Below are 19,946 nucleotides of genomic sequence, written 5' to 3' on the forward strand. Positions count from 1 at the left end.
AGGGCGACACATTCCCCCTTAGCAAAACGCAGACCGTCCGCGGGCTGCCGTCCTACACCGGTTTTATTTTTCTGTAAAAGGGATAACAGGGTTAAACATAACATGAATAACATTTTTAATAAATTCTTCCCAAGACGGGAGGCACATTTACTTTTAACGTTTCAACGGTGTACGGTCACGGTTTCCGCTCTCTCCCACCCAAGTAACCTGGCCCTGATGCTGCCCCTAAAGCCCAGGCAGCACCCCTTGACCCACAGTCCAGCACACGGTACCCGAGCGGGATCTGTCCTTCCCTCCAGAGGGTAGCCACCGGTCCTTTTGGTGGCTGGGCCCCAGCCTGCTCTGCTCAGGGCCCTCCCTCCAACCTGCCTCTCCGGAGGCGGCCTGCGGAAACGGTAACGGTACCCAACATATTTACATGCCACTAACGTTTGTGGTTGCCCTGCAAAGTTCACGGGCTTGTCCATGGATAGTTCCCATGCATTTTTAAACGGTCCCTACGGGGACAACGGTGCCGGCTCCTGCCGGTTGCTAATCACAGCAGACAATCCGGTGAAAACTCGGATAATCATCTTTCTTATTATTGCAGAACTTTCAAACTTTTCAACCAAACAGGTGGTCCCAACGGGGACGGTGCTGCGGGCATCCCTCGCCCTACTCAGTATCTTCGTCCTCCTCACCCGGCTCGGGGTGAAAGGACATGGGCACCAGCCCCTCCAGCGCATAGCACGCACGGCGTGGAAGGATCGCCCGATACCCGTTGCCTCCGGCTCGGAGAACATAGGTGGCCTCCAGGCCAGGCAGGGCAGCGACCCCCTCTTCCTCCTCCGACACGGGCTCAGTGTCAGGCCCGGAGTCGCTATCTTCTGCCCCCGCCGCAGTCACAGAGGGATGCACGCCCGACAGGCCAGGCTCGGTGCAGCGCGCGAGCGAGTTGGACAGAGGTAACACAGGAGCCAGGGGCAGACCGGGTCCCTCAGCCGCAGCGGCCGGTCCCTCGGGGACACAGGGGCGTGGGTCATTCTCCCGCTCCTCCATCACAGCCTCCACTCCATACACTCGCGCCACCGCAACTAGGGCCTCCACCTCCGCGGCCCACTGCTCCATCAGCCCGTCGATCCGACTCTGGTAATGACGGCAGATCCCCGCCGCCCGGGCCCTCAGCCAGGCCGCCGTTCCCGACACCCGCTCGGTAGTCTCTGCAGAGCTAGGTGGGGCGGACATTGTTCGTTAGGGTCGGCAGACCGGGGGCCTCAGGGTGTTGGCTTGCACCGCCACACTTACATGCGTCCAGCCGCCATCGCGTCCCCCTTAGCTCTTTCCGGCCCCTCCTCTTTCGGGGCGGGGTCTTGGCCTTCGCGCCTCTACTGCTCGAGAAGACGCTCGAGCGGGAACTTTTCGCGCCAAAGATGGCGGCTTCTGAAATTTTTCTGCCGGATACCTCCGGCGGTAACAAGGCGCACCTCTACCAGACGGCAGAGCGGTAAGATCCTGTTCGTGACGCCAAGTTGTCGCGGGCGGGGAGGAGGGTGTCAGCACACCGCGCTCACCCCTTCTGCTCGGGTCCGGCTGCTCAGTGGTGGCTCGAGCCGTAGGCCCGATCCCAGGGGTTTCTTCGAGCGGCGCTCCTCGCCCGTGAGTGAAAGGGGGTTTTGGGGTGTTGGGATAATGTCCGTGACGCCACCCACGGTTGTGGTGATGTGTAGCACCACCGCTGCTCGATGCAGGGATCCCGGGGATGGTGAAGGGGAGCAGCCAGGTGTTGTGTTGCCCCTCCGTGGGTAGGGGTTGGTGATCCCGGGGCCCGGTGATGGCTTGGGAGGTGCAGGGCCTGGTGGGCGCAGGGACGCGGGGGCAGCGCTGTGCCTTGCGGCACTGTGGTACTCACTCAGCCTGAGACTTGGACACAGTTTGTACGGTAAACCAAACGGCTGGTAAGACGGTCCCACGGACGGCTGCTTTGCTTTCCCGGTAGGTGACGGTGATGTCCCTCTTCCTTGCACCTGTATGTACGATTGGTTGCGATGGGTCCCCACCGGTAACCCGCTCCCCGGCTTCAAGCTGGGCCGGAGGAGCACTACACTTTGCCCGCAGGCGCTGGCCTTCAGAGACTGGTGCCCTGGCGGTGGCGGTGTCTCCGTTGTACGGGTTGGGCTGTTGCCTTCTATCGGGTCTTGGTTGTTGGGGGATCTGCGTCCCCGTCACTGACGGATTCGGCAAATTTGGCGACTCCTAGCCTTGCCGGGGTCCGAGAGGCCCCTGCCTTGGTGCTGACTGTCTTTCGGAACACTGCTCCAGACCACCGGGCACACAGCCACCGGGGTCCTTCCAGGAACTTCCAAACGGCCCCCCTCTGGACAGTCACCGCCGTCGCTGACCTTGCTGTTCTGGCCCTACACAAAGCTGGGCTCTCAGGCTTGCACACTCTCTGCTCTGTCACCACTTCTTGCTTTCCTCCTTTTCCACTTTTCTGTTGTTTACTCTAGCCCTTCACTGGACTTCACTCTTCCCCTGCCCGGGGCTATCTGCCTGGTTTTCCCGCCTCCAGAGTTGTGAGCTCCTTGGTGGGCGGAGCCAACCACCTGGCCCACCCCCTGGTGTGCATCATCAGACTCCTGGAGGAAGGCAACACGGATTTTTGGTTCAGCTTAGGTGTGCCTACCTGGGATGTGGGGTGTGGTGGTGTTGTGACCTGTGACCCCTGGCTTGCCCAGGGCGACACACTAACAAAGGGAGAGAGAAACGTTACGGAACACATGAGTACCCAGGGTGAGAAATTAACCCACGTACATGACAGATAGGCAGAGGGCATATTAACAGAAACAAGTGAATAAGTGGAATATCCCGGACGCTCAAATGAGTAAAAAAGGAAGACTTATCAGACGGGGAAATAACTGACAGATTCTCTGGAGGGAAAACCCCTGGGATTTACCATGCAGAATAAACGCATAGCTGAGGAACTGGAAGGCCAACCACCCATCCACCTGGAAATATAGCCAGCAAAGAAGGTAGTAGAACAATAAGGATAAAAAGCCCATACCAAAATGTCATAGGACAGAACCAAAATGGAAAAATGGAAAACACCTGAAGAGAAGCAAACCAATAAAAGGAAAACAAGGACAAAAGAACCATCAGCATTTGGATAAAGATGAAACAGGCTGTAGCTTGACAGAGATAGGAACCAACCACGCTCTGCAAGGTTCCTGGATCAAGTCCTGAAACTGAGCCATGAGAGTGATTGCCATATGGGAACCAGGCACAAGTGACTTTATTTGAACCAGAGGCAAGGAGATAACTCATGAAACATGAGGAACAGGCATGTCAGATTTAATGACAAGGGCTGCAGATTGGGGTTGGAACAAATAACAGGTAGAAAAATAGAAGGAAGCAAGATAACTGATCATGACTCTTCCTGCTCTGCTTTCCCTCCTCCTGCTGGATGTGGATCTTTCTTAACATATTTACATGTGTGTATATACGTGCATGTATATGTGTTTCTATATACTGTATGCACATATAATGTGCATGTATTGATGTATATGTGTGTGCATAATATGTATTCATGTGTAATAAGGTGCAAATCATGATAACCCTTTTAAAACACTGAATAACCTTAGTCCACCACATACTAATATAGTCGTTGAATAACGCAAACACCCAAGGATGTTTAGGCTAGATACAAAATATTTTCAGCTGTGGTTTGATGGCTTCCATCTGAGCCTGAAAAATGGGATTCAGACATGCTCCTCAATAGAGTGAGACAAACTGAGATCAAATGGACTATTTTCTCTTTTGTGTCGGTGTGGGGCACGAGAACACAGTTCAGAACAAATAGGTAGGAAGAAGTGCTGATGTCTTTGGCCATGTTGAAGGTGTGGTGGACTTTACTGCTTAGCTTAAACAGTTTGTGTTCACATCTATTTAACGGCCTTCAGGTCGATCTTAAGACATGGCGACTTAATGGATGAACGCTCTGTAGAGAGGGATCTTGTGCAAGCCTAGGAAGGTCCACCAGGGTCTTCTCAGACTTTCTTTTTTTATAGTATCAAGCCATCGGATTGCTTGTCTTCCTCTTTGCCTTGTTCCTTCTATTCTTCTGACCATGATTTCCTTCTCCAGTGATTGTTCTCTTCGTATCATATGTCCAAAGTAGGCAAGTCGTAGTTTGGTGATCCTTGCTTCGAGTGACATGTCTGCCTTGATTCCTTCCAAAATTGATTTGTTCTTCTTGCCATCCATGGTATTAATAACATTATTTTCAAAGACGTTGATTTTTCTTCTGTTTTGTTCCTTTATCATCCAGATTCCACATCTATATGTTACCACACAATAGACCAGACTATGGACAAAAGGTTCTCTTCATCACCAGTAAAATGTTCCTCGACTAGAAGACCTTGTCCATTGGCTTCATTGTTGATTTCCCCATAGCTGTTCTCCTATCGACTTCTAGTGCCATGGCTGCTTCTTGAGTGATTATTGATCAGAGTAGGTTGAAGTCCTTTACAACCTGCTGTTAAAGACTTACATCAGACAGATAAATAGTGGGACATCTAAATAACCTTGGTGGCCAAATTGCACCTCATGAGCATGCTTCAGTAATCTTACCGAATGAAATATGATTTATGGAAAGAAAACTATTTTGATGCTCATATTGTGAGACTTGTAGCATTTTCTTCCCACCAAGAAATGGGCCAACCAATTTTCCAGTCAAGAGATTTTGATGAGAAACTTGGTCATACACTAAGGGCCATGATAACGACAACTCAACATTTGACTCCAGAGTTAAAATTGGCAAGGATCTTAGAAGCTCTTTTCACATTATTAACGCCCTAGGACTTGGGGTCACGTAGTCTCCTGTTGAGGGGGTGTTTGAGATTACTGGGTCACGTTGAGGGCATTCTAGTTGAAGACTGTATATGTGATGATTGTGTTCAATAGAGATTTCCTCCACATATCTGCGCAGACAATGGTGTTGGGCATTGTGCCCTGTTTGTTGTGCTTGGCTCCCTTGGTATTTGCTTATGGCACAAAATGGATTTTTTCATTGTATTATAATCTGTCAGTGAAAGCAGCAGATTTAGCATGGAAGGAGAATGGCAAGGGCAAAAGGTGAAGATACGGTATTCATTAAAGGGACTGGCCACTTATTCTTTATAACAAATGTATAAAGAACATAATTTTGTGGTTACTACTATAATGTTCAGTAGCACATGACATGGCTGATTATACAGGTCATGGGGTAGGTACTCGGAAACATGTGGGTATATGGTCACATTGTATATAGATAGCGGCAAGGTATATGTGGAGCACATTGCAGGCACTTAACAGGAAAGGTGATTGTCAATGTATATGGGGACTTGTAGCTATAATGTACATTGATGACAAGTAACAGTAATAAAAGTTTTGGTATACAACAGCCACTGGAGGCCAACTAGCTGGCGATTTCCAGAATATCTTGGAATTTTGGTGACCACATACTAAGCCTGAGATGCTACTAATTTCAAGCATTTCTTATAAAGGTAAATGTGATACTTATGTAGGTACCACAGAGGTAATTTCCAGAGTAGTAAAACTGACACCAGGAATTCATAGACTGTGGGAACAAAGCAATCAAATCACAGAAACTGAGTAAAATAAATCACCTTTTACTGATTCATAAGTGAGGACACAAAACAAGTATATAAAATATAAATGACTATAAAAGAATTAACAAAGTCTTAACTCCACTGATCTGGGAAGCATGCCAGTAGTACAGTCTGAACACATAGTAGATACAGTTGAACCACCACCCAAAAATCTATAATTTCTACAGTAAAAGCTCAAACTCACATGTGATTATATGGATGACTTGTTTTAGGCTTAGCTGCATCATAAAAATTAACCCTCCCTAACACACGTACATGAGGAAAACAATGAGAAAGCAACAAAGACTTGAATAAATTGAAAGAATAAAACACAAATTCAAAAAAATATCTGAATCCTTAAAAAAGCTGAGGGGGACCGCCATGGGTACCTCACAAATGCCACTACAGTTTGAGTTTCCACATATGTTGGTAACCATATAAGATCCAGAGATAACTGAAATTTGAGCTACTAACAAAGATTGTGAGCAACATTTGAGAGAAAAAGGCCATTTGTGTACATAAAACAAGTCTTAGATCTTTGAGATCAGCTCATAAAAAATGGGAGCAAAAGTGTTGTGTTTACATTTTTGTTCAGTGTATTGCAAAATTTTGCAATTCACTATTTTTTTCTATTTTCAATTGCAATAAACCAAATAATTGATTTGAGGCTTACGTGATACTGCATATGACACATTCGCAGTCAGAATTAATATCAAAGATCATAAAATTCCTCAAAGATTGGAATCTGTAAACTAGAGAACAAAGGTATCAGGATTCATAAAGAGGGTCCACAGTGAGTGTCCAGTGTTTTCAATACTCATCATGATAGGGGTAATTAGGGTGTTCTTTCCAGCTAGCATAAGAAAAAATATAAGACAACATCAATAATATATTTAAATATTTTTTTATCTAAAATAATGTAAAATTATTGAGAAAGACACTTACGCATTGAGATTTAGGTTTAGGTATCTTTGTTGACTCCATCAAGATTTTTCATGTCTTTATCACTTAGTTCAAAGTCAAATATCTGAAGGAGAAAAGTCAAATACATATAAAAGGTTCTTAGATAATTTTTAGAAATAAAATTACATTTAGAGCTCCACTGGTGTCAAAGTTATTTAAAATTAGGCCACAGAATAAAGCAAAAATATATATATACACTGCTCAAAACAATGGGAACACTTAATCAACACAATGTAACGCCAAGTGAACCACACTTCTGTGAAATCCGCCCGTCCAGTTATGAAGCAGCACTGATTATGAATCCATTTCCCCTTTGTTCTGCAAAATGGAACACATAACAGTTAGAAATGATCATCAATTAGCGAGGCACCCCCTATAAAGCAGCGGATTTGCAGGTGGTAATCACTAACCATTTCTCTATTCTCATCCTCTTTGGCTGTTGTTTTGGTCACTTTTGCATTTTGTCATTGCTCTCACCACTAGGAGGTAGCATGAGGTGGTGTCTACAACCCACACAAGTGGCACAGGTAGTGCAGCTCATCCAGGATGGCACATCACTGCAAGCTGTGGCAAGAAGGTTAGCGGTGTCTCTCAGCACAGTGTCCAGAGCATGGAGCAGATACCAGGAGACAGGTCAGTACACCAGGAGAAGTGAAGGGGGGCGTAAGAGGGCAACAAGCCAGCAGCACGACCGCTACCTCCTCCTTTGTGCAAGGAAGACTAGTGATAGAGCCCTGCAAAATGACCCCCATCAGGCCACTAATATCCATGTGTCTGCTCAAACTGTCAAAGACAGACTCCATGAGGGTGGTATGAGGGCGTGACGTCCACAAGTGGGTCTTGTGCTTGCAACCCAACACCGAGCAGAGCGATTGGCATTTGTCAGAGAACACCAAGATTGGTAGCTTTGACATTGACGCCCTGTGCTCTTCACGGATGAGAGGAGGTTCACACTGAGCACATGTGACAGAGTCTGGAGACGGCGTGGAGAACTTTTTGCTGCCTGCAACATCCTCCAGCATGACCGGTTTGGCAGTGGGTCAGTAATGCTGTGGGGAGGCATTTCTTTGGAGGTCCACACAGCACTCCATGTGCTAGCCAGAGGTACCGTGACGGTCATTAGGTACCAGGATCTGAGCCTCAGACCCATTATGAGACCATGTGCAGGTGCAGTAGGCTCTGGGTTCCTTCTGATGCATGACAATGCTAGGCCTTATGTGACTCAAAAGTGTCAGCAGTTCCAGCATGATGAAGGCATTGATGCCATGGACTGGCCTGCTCATTCCACAAACCTGAGTCCATCTGAGACATCATGTCTCGTTCCATCCGCTAACGCCACATTGCACCAGAGACTGTCCAGGAGTTGACTGATGCTTTAGTCTAGGTCTGGGAGGAGATCCCTCAGGAGAACATCTGCCGCCTCATCAGGAGCAAGTGCAGGCATTGTAGGAAGGTCATGCAGGCACATGGAGGCCACACACCTTAGTAAGCATCATCAGGAGCATGGCAGGCATTGTAGGAAGGTCATACAGGCATGTGGAGGCCCACACACACTACTGTGCCTCATCAGGAGCATGGCCAGGCATTGTAGAAAGGTCATACAGGCACATGGAGGCCACACACACTACTGAGCCTCATCAGGAGCATGTTCAAACATTGTAGGGAGGTCACACAGGCACGTAGAGGCCACACATACTACTGAGCATCATCAGGAGCATGTTCAAACATTGTAGGAAGGTCACACAGGCACGTAGAGGCCACACACACTACTGAGCATCATCAGGAGCATGTTCAAACATTGTAGGGAGGTCACAGAGGCACATGGAGGCCACACATACTACTGAGCATCATCAGGAGCATGCCCAGGCATTGTAGGGGGGTCACACAGGCACGTGGAGGCCACACACACTACTAGGCCTAATTTTCTTGTCTTGAGGCATTTCCACTAAAGTTAGAACAACCTGTAATTTGATTTTCCACTTTGATTTCGAGTATCATTCCTAATTCAGACCTCCGTGGGATAATAATTTTGATTTACATTGATCGTTTTTATGTTTTATTGCTCTTTTTGCTCCATTTACCTGAAAGTTCTGCTTGATCCTTTCAGGATTGTAGCTTTTTGCAAGGACAACAATTCCTTTCTGTAGCAAATATCGCATGGCCACCTGTGCCGGGGTGCGGCTCATATTCTTAGACATTGTATTTAAAACAGGGTCTTCAAGCACCTTGGGGGACTCTTGATCCTCAATCCTGTAAGGAAACAAAAAATATTCAATATTTATTACCTTTATAATCTTACATAATGCACAATTATTCCACTCCTTAAAATGGGCATATTCGGTGCCGTAAAGGGATTGTCAAGCACAAAATATAAAATCAGCTTTAAATATAGTAGTTATATGCTTACACATAGGGTGTCACGATGAACTGGGCCCCCTAAGCTGTCCTTCTATGCTATCCCTATTCTCAGGGATACTCTTAATGGTGAAGAGGCCTGAGTCTCCTTCCTGGCCCTGCTCCTGACCAGTCCTGATCTTGATTCCCCTGCCCCTAGGGAGGGACAGGACAGAAGTGTAATGGAAAAACAGGTATAGACAGACAAGAGAAAAGCAAAACTCTGTCACACAGCACACACAAAGGTAAAGACAAAAAGAGATGCAGGAGGAAACAAAAGAGCAAGAAAGAAGCTACAAAACAATAGTCACAATTTTCACCAGAGAATCTAGGACACCGCACCTCAGAGACCAACATAGAAACTATAGCTGGCATGGTAGAAGAGGAACGGCAAGCTTTTAAAGTGCAAAAATGTGACAGGTTTTTATTATGACAGGTGACAATTCATTACAAGTTTAAAAACACTTAAGAACAGAGACCATATTTAAAAGTAACAATGTCCTATTTCCCCCCATATCCCAACACACATGTATATATCTGTAAACATAGACATGGGAAGTATGGTGGCTATATAGGGGCACAAGAACCAAATTAACACATGTACAGTTCAGTGTTAAAGCCAAAATACGCTGGTAGGTATTGCAAAAATGCCCAAATAAATTGTTAGGGAAAAAAACTGTTCGTGCACAACTATTGAAATATGCCCCAAAAGATTCTGTCGCGGGCGGGGAGGAGGGTGTCAGCACACCGCGCTCACCCCTACTGCTCGGGTCCGGCAGCTGCTCAGTGGTGGCTCGAGCTGTGGGCCGGATCCCGGGGTGTCTCGAGCGGCACTCCTCGCCCGTGAGTGAAAGGGGTTTGTTGGGTGTGGGGATTGTTATAGTTCGTGACGCCACCCACGGTTGTGGTGATTGCACCACCGCTGCTTTGGATGGGGATCCCGGGGATGGTGATGGGAGCAGCCAGGTGTTGTGTTGCCCCTCCGTGGGTAGGGGTTGGTGATCCCGGGGCCCGGTGAAGAGATGTGAAGTGTAGGGCCTGGTGGGCGCAGGGACGCGGGGGCAGCGCTGTGCCTTGCGGCACTATGGTACTCACTCAGCCTGAGACTTGGACACAGTTTGTACGGTAAACCAAACGGCTGGTAGGACGGTCCCACAGACGGCTGCTTTGCTTCCCCGGTAGGTGACGGTGATGTCCCTCTTCCTTGCACCTGTATGTACGGATGGTTGCGATGGGTCCCCACCGGTAACCCGCTCCCTGGCTTCAAGCTGGGCCGGAGGAGCACTACACTTTGCCCGCAGGCGCTGGCCCTCAGAGACTGGTGCCCTGGCGGTGGCGGTGCCTCTGTTGTACAGGTTGGACTGTTGCCTTCTATCGGGACTTGGTTGTTGGGGGAATCTACGTCCCCTTCACTGACGGATTCGGCAAATTTGGCGACTCCTAGCCTTGCCGGGGTCCGAGAGGCCCCTGCCCTGGTGCTGACTGTCTTTCGGAACACTGCTCCAGACCACCGGGCACACAGCCAACGGGGTCCTTCCAGGAACTTCCAAACGGTCCCCCTCCGGACAGTCACCGCCGTCGCTGACCTTGCTGTTCTAGCCCTACACACAGCTGGGCTCTCAGGCTTCTCCTTCTCTCTCAGTCACCACTCTTGCTTTCCTCCTTTTCTTTCCTTCACTTTCACTTGTTGTTTACTTAAGCTCGTCCCTGAGCTGACTGCACTCTTGCCCTACCCGGGCTAATCTGCTGTTCACTCCTTCATGTCCCTGACTGGACTCCTGCTCCTCCCTGAGCTTTTCTGCCTGGTAACTTCCTGCCTCCAGAGTTGTGAGCTCCTTGGTGGGCGGAGCCAACCGCCTGGCCCACCCCCTGGTGTGCATCACAGACTCCTGGAGGAAGGCAACAAGGATTTGTAGGTTAGCAGATGTGCCTACCTGGAGTGTGGGGTGTGGTGGTGTTGTGACCTGTGTCCCCTGGCTTGCCCAGGGCGACACAATTCCAATAAGTCAGATTCTGTGGTGAGGTTCATTGGAACGTTCAGCGAGGAATGGACCACCATGCGTGATATCATGAAAAAACACTGGTCCGTACTGCTAACTGATCCGGTATTGGCTGAGACACTCCCTAAGAATCCTTTGATGACCCCGAGGAGTGCCAAAAACTTAAAGGACCATCTGGTGAGGAGCCATTATGTTACTCCCAAATCATACTACAATAAATGAGAAATGCACACCAGGGGTCATCGCCCGGTTTAAAAATGAGATGGAACAGGAACTGGAGAAGTGGGAGAAGGAGATTAAAGCATACAAACTTAAAAAACTCAATAGGGACATAACCGACTACTCCACGAAGAGGGCCTATAGGTGGAAAGCTGAAAATATCAGGGAGCGCAATTATGCACGCTCTGGCAAAAACCAACGCCAGAGATCTACATCTCTAGTGTCCCATACATCCGCTGACGGGTCCTCTTCTGGAGCATCAGAGAGTGCGTTTTCCGCTGCCGAAACTGTCGGAGCCAGGGTTAATCAAAGAAACCGTCAGCCGGACCATATGGAAAGACCAAGAAAACCGACAAGAAACTGCAGGTAGGTGGGCAGAGCCGGACATGGCTGAGTGAGGACGCTACTTGCTAGAGCTCCTCTAAATAATCCCCCATAGAACCGGTTTATTAGCCACAATGGGAAAATTGGCAGTAAAAAAGAACAAGCCCAGTAAGCCCAGCACCTCGGGGAAGCCTCCTGCACCCCAGGGCACTATCGGGGCTTATCTAACACGCTCCCGGGAGCCTGAGACCGGCTCGCTGCCACAGAAAGAGTTGCGGCCTACAGGGCCTGAAAGAAGCCCTGCCACAGCGCCAGTGAGGGCAGAAATCCAGGGGACCCAGAGAAGGGGTGAGGAGATGGAGATCCCCCGCGGCCCAGGAGGACCCTCCAATAGACCAACGGCAGCGGCAGGAGCTGATGTACCCCACGCAACTGGGACGGCATTACCTCCAGCGGCGCCATTCCAAGATGGCGGCCGCGATCCTGGGACGCTAGCAGGCAGCCTAGGGCTGGAGGACGGGTCTCCCGCGGCTGCGGCCCTACCTGCATCACCCTCCGCTGTGCCTCCGCTGCGACCGGGCAGCTCCGGCGACCTACCTGCAGCCGTACATCGTGAAGCTGGGAGTGCGGCGTGCGGGAGCGGGACACATAGGTGCTCGGGCCCAGGAGATGACTCACCGCTGCGAGCCCGAGCACTGAAGAAGCAGACGACACAGGGAGAAGCTGCAGCTCTGACACCACCGCTCCTGTCCTCACAAGCAAGCGCAGGGACCAGAGGTGAGGAGGGAGCAGCAGCAAACCCTGCGGGCCGGCTGTACTACAGGAATCAGGTACAGGGCCCAGAGGTGGACCTGGGGAGCGGGATGCACTCTAGTGGGGGGAACAACACCCCCAGTCACTCACCAAGAGCTACACAATCCTCAGGGGGAGCAGGCAATGGAGGAGGGCCACCTACATCTCAGATGGCTGCCAATGAGCCCTGGGGGACACCTCAGAGAGAAGCACATTCACCAGATACCTGGTCCACTGGGTCCTCTTGCGCTGAGAGTCCGACAGCCACAGTCAGGGACCTAGATGGGGGCCCATTAATCCCCGTGAATGGGGGACCCAGAATACTGGGGGCACCCCCAATACGTCTCACATCTGCACCACAAGTATGGGAAGGCATCAAAAAACCCCAGAACACGCAGACGCTGACATATGGACCGGCCCTTCAGGACTCTTTTTACGCATACCCAAATATGTTTCACGCGGCCGCCTCGATGGGCGACGAGCGTCCGGCATCTCTGGCAGACCTACGATCTCTGTTACAAGCAATCCCCACCAAGAGTGACATTGCAGCTCTGGCTAATCAAGTGGTGGCGGAGTGCAAACAAGAATTTATCCAGCTGCGACAAGATCTCTCTTCACTTACTCAGGGGGTAGATACCCTGACAGAGCAGCAATATGATTCTCAGGTGTCTATCCGATCTATCCAAGAAACTGTAGAAAACCAATCTAAGCAACTATTTGCCCTCCAGCAACATGTGGATGACCTAGAGAACAGAAACAGACGAAACAATCTGCGGATTAGAGGTCTTCCGGAATCTATTGCCGCCCCTGATATCCCTGCTGCTCTCTGTTCCATCTTTAACAACTTGCTAAAGAGACCACCTGGAGCTCCCCTTGAACTTGATAGAGCCCATAGGGCTCTACGCCCTCCGGATCCAGATGACTCCCGCCCAAGAGATATCGTATGCAGAGTACACTTTTTCATTGTAAAAGAGGCCATTCTACAGGCAGCCAGGAGAAAACAGAACTTGTCATACAATGGCTCTACCTTTCGCATAATGCCTGATCTCTCACGACACACCCTGGCCCAACGTGCGACTCTTAAACCCCTCCTTGATGTCTTAAAAGAGAGAGGTCTGCCATTCCGGTGGGGATTTCCGTTTTCCCTATCGGTACAGAAGGACTCCCGATGGATGATCCTGCGTTCCCCAGAGGACCTCCCGGCTTTTATCGAGAGTCTGAATCTGCCTGCAATGTCTATTGCAGCCTGGCCGACTACACTACTCCAGCCGTGGGTGCCCAGGGGACAGCCTACCTCCTCCAGACCACCTCCACCTCCTGAGTCCAGCAGGGGGTTGCCTCCGAGAGGAGAACGGGGTCGTAGGGCGGGCCGCCCGCGTTAGCTGATGCTGAGGAAACCAAAGGCTGAAAACGCCTATATGACTTATACCTCTTACAGTAATGAGGCTCACGTGGCTTCCACATGTTACCCTCCAGTCTATTCATAGCCCGTATCACATAAGCATTTATTATCTTTACCGGTGTCTATGGTTATCCATAATGTTTTTCTTTCTTAGTATATATGGAGCTCTGCTCAGATATGTCTGACTTCCTTTTTCCCCAAATAGGTTGGGATCCTCTGTCCTGCCTAGATGAGGCGGATATGTTCCACAGGAACGTTTGTTCGGATTTAGTTAATTATTCTAGGCTTTATTTGCCTGTTGTTCTCCTTGTTTTTTTCTCTCTCGTCCTCTTTTTCCCACTACTTCTTACTTTCCTTAAGTCTCCCCTTCTCCATATCTTCGGCGGCCGGCCTGAACGTGTCAGATTCTCTTTCTTAAATATCTCTAATGACTTATTCTCTTATAGATGGCGGACTTAACCATCACTTCTTTCAATGCCAGGGGCCTCAATGTCCCGGAGAAAAGGATATTGTATCATCTTCATAAACAGAAGGTGAGAATAGCATGTCTACAGGAGACACACTTCAAACGAGGGCATGCCCCTATTCTTAAAAAGAAATATTACCGGACATGGGTATCCTCGGATAACCCTGACTCCCGCTCTAAAGGTGTGGCAATAGCTATCCATAAATCCCTCCCACATCAAATCATAAAGTGCACGACAGATAGTCTTGGCAGGTATATTATTCTTTCACTGAGGGTGGGGACCCACATCTTCACGATAATTAACGCGTACGCCCCAAATCAAAAACAGGATAGTTTTATTTTCCGCCTGATCGATACCGCGATCCCCTTGCTACAGGGCACGGTGATTTTATGTGGGGACCTTAATATCACCCTGGACCCTACTTTAGACAACTCGAAAGGGAAATCCAGTATTGCATACACCACTATCAAACGAATTAAAAAAGCTTTACTGTGCATGCAGCTGTTCGACACCTGGAGAATACAACACCCATCGGACAGAGACTACAGTTTCTATTCCCACACTCAGGATTCCTATAGCCGTCTTGATTACATACTGGTGCAACATAGCGCGCTCCCTTGGGTCCAACACACGAGAATGGATAACATATTATGGTCAGACCATGCGTCGGTATATTGCGCGATTGAGATCCCCTCCCTTACGGCTCCTAGGGGGTCGAGGCGTCTGAACGAGTCATTGCTACTGGATGAGCTTTGCGCTTCGGATATCCAGACCTCCATTGCAAGATTCATGGAGGACCACTCAGTAGATGACACAGCCCCCACTTATAAGTGGGAGGCACTGAAATGTGTCCTACGTGGCATTTTTATTAAGCACCGGTCTCGAATCAAGAAAGAGAAAGCCCAAGACATAGTAAAAGCTCTCCATAGGGTTTCTGAACAGGAGCTCATCCACAAGCGAGCCTTATCGGCCACGAACTTACGGGCACTCCTACAGGCTAGGTTCGAGGTTAAGAAATTGCTTGATTCCTCATATCAGCGTCTGATACAGGTAGGGAGGGGGAAGTTTTATGAGTTTGGGGATAAGCCCGGCAGGCTGTTAGCAAATGCGTTGAGGGAGGACAGAGCTCACACCCTCATTCCCTGCATCAAGAACTCACGCGACGAATTACTTTACGCCACCTCAGACATCTCAAATACCTTTCATGACTATTATTCCAAGTTGTATAATCTACCTGTCGAGCCCCATAGACCGAGTGATGGAAATCCCTCAATGCCCTCACCTTTTAGATGTCCCGACAGTTCTATAATAGACAACCTGGAAAGTCCATTTTTACTGGAAGACTTATTGGCAGTGATTCGCGATACCCCGGGCAATAAGTGTCCTGGCCCTGACGGGTTCCCAGCCAAATTTTATAAATCCTTCTCGGAACAATTAGCTCCTCTAATGCTTCTTTCCTTCAATTCAATCTCGGACTCAGTCCCCTTTCCGCCCCACTCCACCACGGCTCATTTTTCACTAATTCAAAAGACCGGAAAAGATCCCACGATGTGTAGCAGTTATAGACCAATATCACTCCTTAACGTAGATTTAAAAATTTATGCCAAGCTTTTGGCAAACAGACTTAGCCCCTTGCTCCCTAACTTGATCCACCTTGATCAGGTCGGATTTGTCCCAGGTAGAAAGGCAAGGGACAATACCATGAAAACCATGGACTTAATCCAACACGCACACAATAAAAAGCTGCCCATGATGTTACTGTCTTTGGATGCCGAGAAGGCTTTTGACAGAGTCTCCTGGCAGTCGTTATCACAGACCCTAGACCATATAGGCCTGGGGCCAGTTTTCTCGTCTAAAATTATGGCGTTATATCACTCCCCGACTGCTCTCCTTAAGATTAATGGCACTCTGACGAAACCCTTCTCCATCCGAAACGGGACCCGACAGGGTTGCCCCTTGTCACCGTTACTATATGTATTAGTCATGGAACACTTGTTGTCAGCCATCCGGGCTAACCCAGACATACGGGGAATTAGGATTGCCAATCGGGAGCATAAATGCGCTGCCTTCGCCGACGATCTTCTGGTATATTTAAGTAGCCCCACCACATCCCTCCCGTCCTTAATGATGGAACTAAACCGGTTTAGTAAGTGGTCCAATTTTAAAATTAATTTTGATAAATCAGAGGCCCTAAATATCTCCTTGCCCCAATCGACTGTAAATGTTATAAAACCAAACTTCCCCTTTAGATGGCCACCCCATGGTAGCATCGGATACTTAGGCATCAAGATCCCATCTGACCTGTCCAGACTCTTTCAATTAAACTACCAGAGTTTTCAGTCACAGCTTGAGGGAGATCTGACTCGGTGGCACAGGGGCACTCTTTCATGGTTTGGCAGGATCAGTACATTCAGGATGACAGCCCTCCCGAGATTGCTATATTTGCTGCAGACGGCCCCGGTCTATGTACCGGCAACCTATTGGGCCAAGATGCAGCGCATGTTCGGTAGATTTGTCTGGTCTGGGAGACGCCCTCGTATAGGAAGTGGCGTCTTGACTAGGACCAAAGGTGCAGGAGGAACGGGGCTGCCCGATTGTAGGCGATACTACTTGGCGGCCGCTCATGCCAGGGTCTTGGATCTTCTACATAATTCTAGTTCTAAACTGTGGGTTAGCCTGGCACAAGAAATATGCCCCTTATCAATACCGACCCTGCCGTGGACCTGGCCGCTCCTCACCAAACATAAGATTGAGATGTCTTATAGCACCAAGCAGACTCTGAAAACGGTGCACTCTGGGCCGTCACGTAATCTCCTGATCCAACCTAGAGGGCCCCTTATGCCACTGACGGACAACCCGGAGTTTCTGCCGGGGGCATCATCCAACAATTTTCTAGGAAGCACGAAATTGAACCCCTTGAGGCTAAATCGAGTGATCCCGAGGGGGTCCATTATCCCACTTCAGGAGATAGTAGAGAGTTGTAATTTTAAACTACGTTTCCATTTTGAATATGCCCAACTCAAGCACTTCTTGGCTTCCCAAGATACTATCATGACTCACCCCTCACCCCAAACCCCTTTTGAAAACCTATGCACTGGTTCCTCTGATACGCGCCATGCTATATCAAGGGTGTACAAGCTTCTGACGAGTACAATAGAGGCGTCGCCTCCTCGCTTCTGTAAAGCTTGGGAGTTAGAGCTCAACCAACCGATTACCGGGAGCCAATGGGAACATTGTTATCGCTTGACCCACAGGTCCGTGATTGCCACTAAGATTCAAGAAACTAGCTATAAAATACTTTCCAGGTGGTACAGGGTACCGGCGTCTCTACACGCGTGGTGCCCCGAAATACCTGACTCTTGCTGGCGATGTGGAGCCTCGGGAGGCACCATGTCCCACATCTGGTGGCACTGCCCGAGCCTGTCGGTCTTTTGGAGCAAGGTACTGGCAGCCATACGGGGGGCCACAGGGATTGTAGTCCCCAGTCGCCCGGAGGCAGTTTTACTGTATATCTTTGACGTATCAGAAAAGGTTTTTAAAAAAATCGATTCTAGGCCACCTTCTCCAGGCCGCCAAGACCGTGATCCCTCGGCGGTGGAAAGATTCTAACCCCCCGACAGTAGATGAGTGGATAACAGAGGTAAATGTTATTCACCGCATGGAAATGGTGATGGCCCAATCTCGAGGGCAGACGGTGGAAATGGCCTCCAAGTGGTTCCAATGGGACTCCTTGTCTAGTAAAACACTTCTTGAACTAATTTAACCTCCGGACGGGGGGCACTCTGGCCTTTTCTCTTCCAGATAGTTCACACCGCACTCTTGACAAATTTTTAGCTCAACAGACACTGCATCAGTCCCGGTCGCCTCACTCTGCTCTCTATCCTCTCCCTTCTCTGCACTACCCCTATTTCTCTAGATTCTGTGACTTCCTCTTGTTTTAATATTTTCTCCTTGATTTATCGTTTTATTGTTTCTTAAGGTTTTAAGTGATTGTCTATGTACCATTTCTACCATCCATAGAATGTTGCGAAGCCTGCGAAGGCTTGGTCTAGCATTAACTTCTGATCTGTTTCATTTGCAATAGTATGGATGTATGTTCCAACTTTGTATTTCCTGGAAAATTAATAAAATCTTAAATTGGAAAAAAAAAAAAGAAACTGCAGGTAATAAATTTATCAGCACGCACTCTTTCTGATGCTCAGGTGGAGGTACTGTCACGAGGTTTGACCTTCTCCCCCTCCAATTCATTCCATCTTTTCACAGCTTTGAAGGATGTCAATTTGTTTGCCCGCAAACTAATTTTAAAAAAACTCTTTCATAAGCGGGACCACACCTCAGCGAGTCAAGTGGAAAAAGACGCCATTCAAAACTTGGAAGATCTCCTCCAGGAGCAAGAACATACTTCTGCAGGTGCGTTTCCTCAGTCCCTTATGCCAAGATCCACAAAGTTCTCCCTCTTGTCTTTGAGTCCAGCCGTTGAAATTTTCACGAGGCTGGTCAGTGAAGATTTTAGAAAGATCCCTACTAAACGCAGGGGTGGTAATTTGACACATTCAGCGGACGGCCCTCATGGAATTACAGAACTATGAGGATATAGTCATCAAGCCCGCTGACAAGGGGGGGAACATTGTGGTTCTTTCTCATGAGAAATATGAACGTGAAGTTCTAAGGCAGTTGCGTGACAAAGGAACGTACAGCAGACTCCCGAGCAGCCCCTTGGCTGGATTCTCTAGGGACCTCACCGCGATTCTGACACGGGCTCATGAGGAGGGAATTATTACCAAAAAAATGCTAGAAGGTCTGTGCAAAAAATACCTTAAAACGCCTACATTTTACGTCCTACCTAAGATCCATAAAGATGCTGTCAACCCGCCTGGGCGTCCCATCGTGTCCGGCATAGAGGGTTTGTGTGAGCCTATATGTCAATTTATAGACTATTACCTAAAACCTATAGTAGAGACACTACCCTCCTATGTTCGCGACACGACGGACGTCCTGGGGCGCGTTGACGGCATCTTTATGGAGGACGATATGCTGATTGTTACAGCGGACGTCGAGGGTCTGTACACCTGTATAGCCCATGAGGATGGGCTCAGGGCGGTGCGCTTCTTCCTTGAAGTGTCCGGTCGGGGTGGCGCTATGGGCGATTTGATCCTAGAGTTGCTCCGTTTCGCCCTGTCACACAATTATTTTGTTTTCAAAGACATTTTCTATTTACAGCGGCGCGGCACTGCCTGTGCGCCTTCATATGCCGGCCTCTTCCTAGGGTACTGAGAGAGGCTGGTATTTGGCGATGGGGGCGTGGAGGCTTGCGCCCATGTGCAGTGTTGGCTAAGATATATAGACGACATTCTTTTTGTGTGGCAGGGCCCAGCGGAGCAACTTGATCAGTTTATGTGGCAACTTAATTCTAACAAGTTTAATATTAAATTGACCTACAAAAGTAGCAACCATAAGATTGACTTCTTGGATATCAAGATTCAAATTGACAATAAGAGGTCAGTCCAGACGGACGTATACCGTAAAGATACGTCTGTTAATGCGTTGCTACACGCCACATCCGCCCATAATCCACCTGTCATACCTGCCATCCCGACGGGGCAATTTTTAAGGATGAGGCGCATCTGCTCCTCAGATGCCTCCTTCGAGGCACAGGCAGTAGACCTTCGGGACCGCTTCCTCGACAGAGGATATAGCAAGAGAAGCGTACAACGAGGCTACAATAGGGCCAAAAAAACTGTTCGTGCACAACTATTGAAAT

At 48.8% G+C, this 19,946-nt stretch overlaps 1 protein-coding gene across 1 annotated transcript in view; it reads right to left on the reverse strand.

Annotated features, from left to right (window-relative positions):
* Positions 1–5,646: 5,646 nt before the first annotated feature.
* Positions 5,647–19,946, reverse strand: part of LOC142302271 (estradiol 17 beta-dehydrogenase 5-like) — a 44,879-nt gene continuing 30,579 nt past the window's right edge. The window contains exons 16-18 of the mRNA XM_075343341.1: positions 8,669–8,837; positions 6,570–6,651; positions 5,647–6,477 (exon numbers count right to left, since the gene is read on the reverse strand). Of these exons, the coding sequence (XP_075199456.1) occupies positions 6,586–6,651; positions 8,669–8,837 (235 nt within the window). The 3' untranslated portion in view covers positions 5,647–6,477; positions 6,570–6,585. The remainder of the gene's footprint in view (positions 6,478–6,569; positions 6,652–8,668; positions 8,838–19,946) is intronic.

Source organism: Anomaloglossus baeobatrachus, chromosome 4, assembly GCF_048569485.1.
Source record: "Anomaloglossus baeobatrachus isolate aAnoBae1 chromosome 4, aAnoBae1.hap1, whole genome shotgun sequence".
Taxonomy (NCBI): domain Eukaryota; kingdom Metazoa; phylum Chordata; class Amphibia; order Anura; family Aromobatidae; genus Anomaloglossus; species Anomaloglossus baeobatrachus.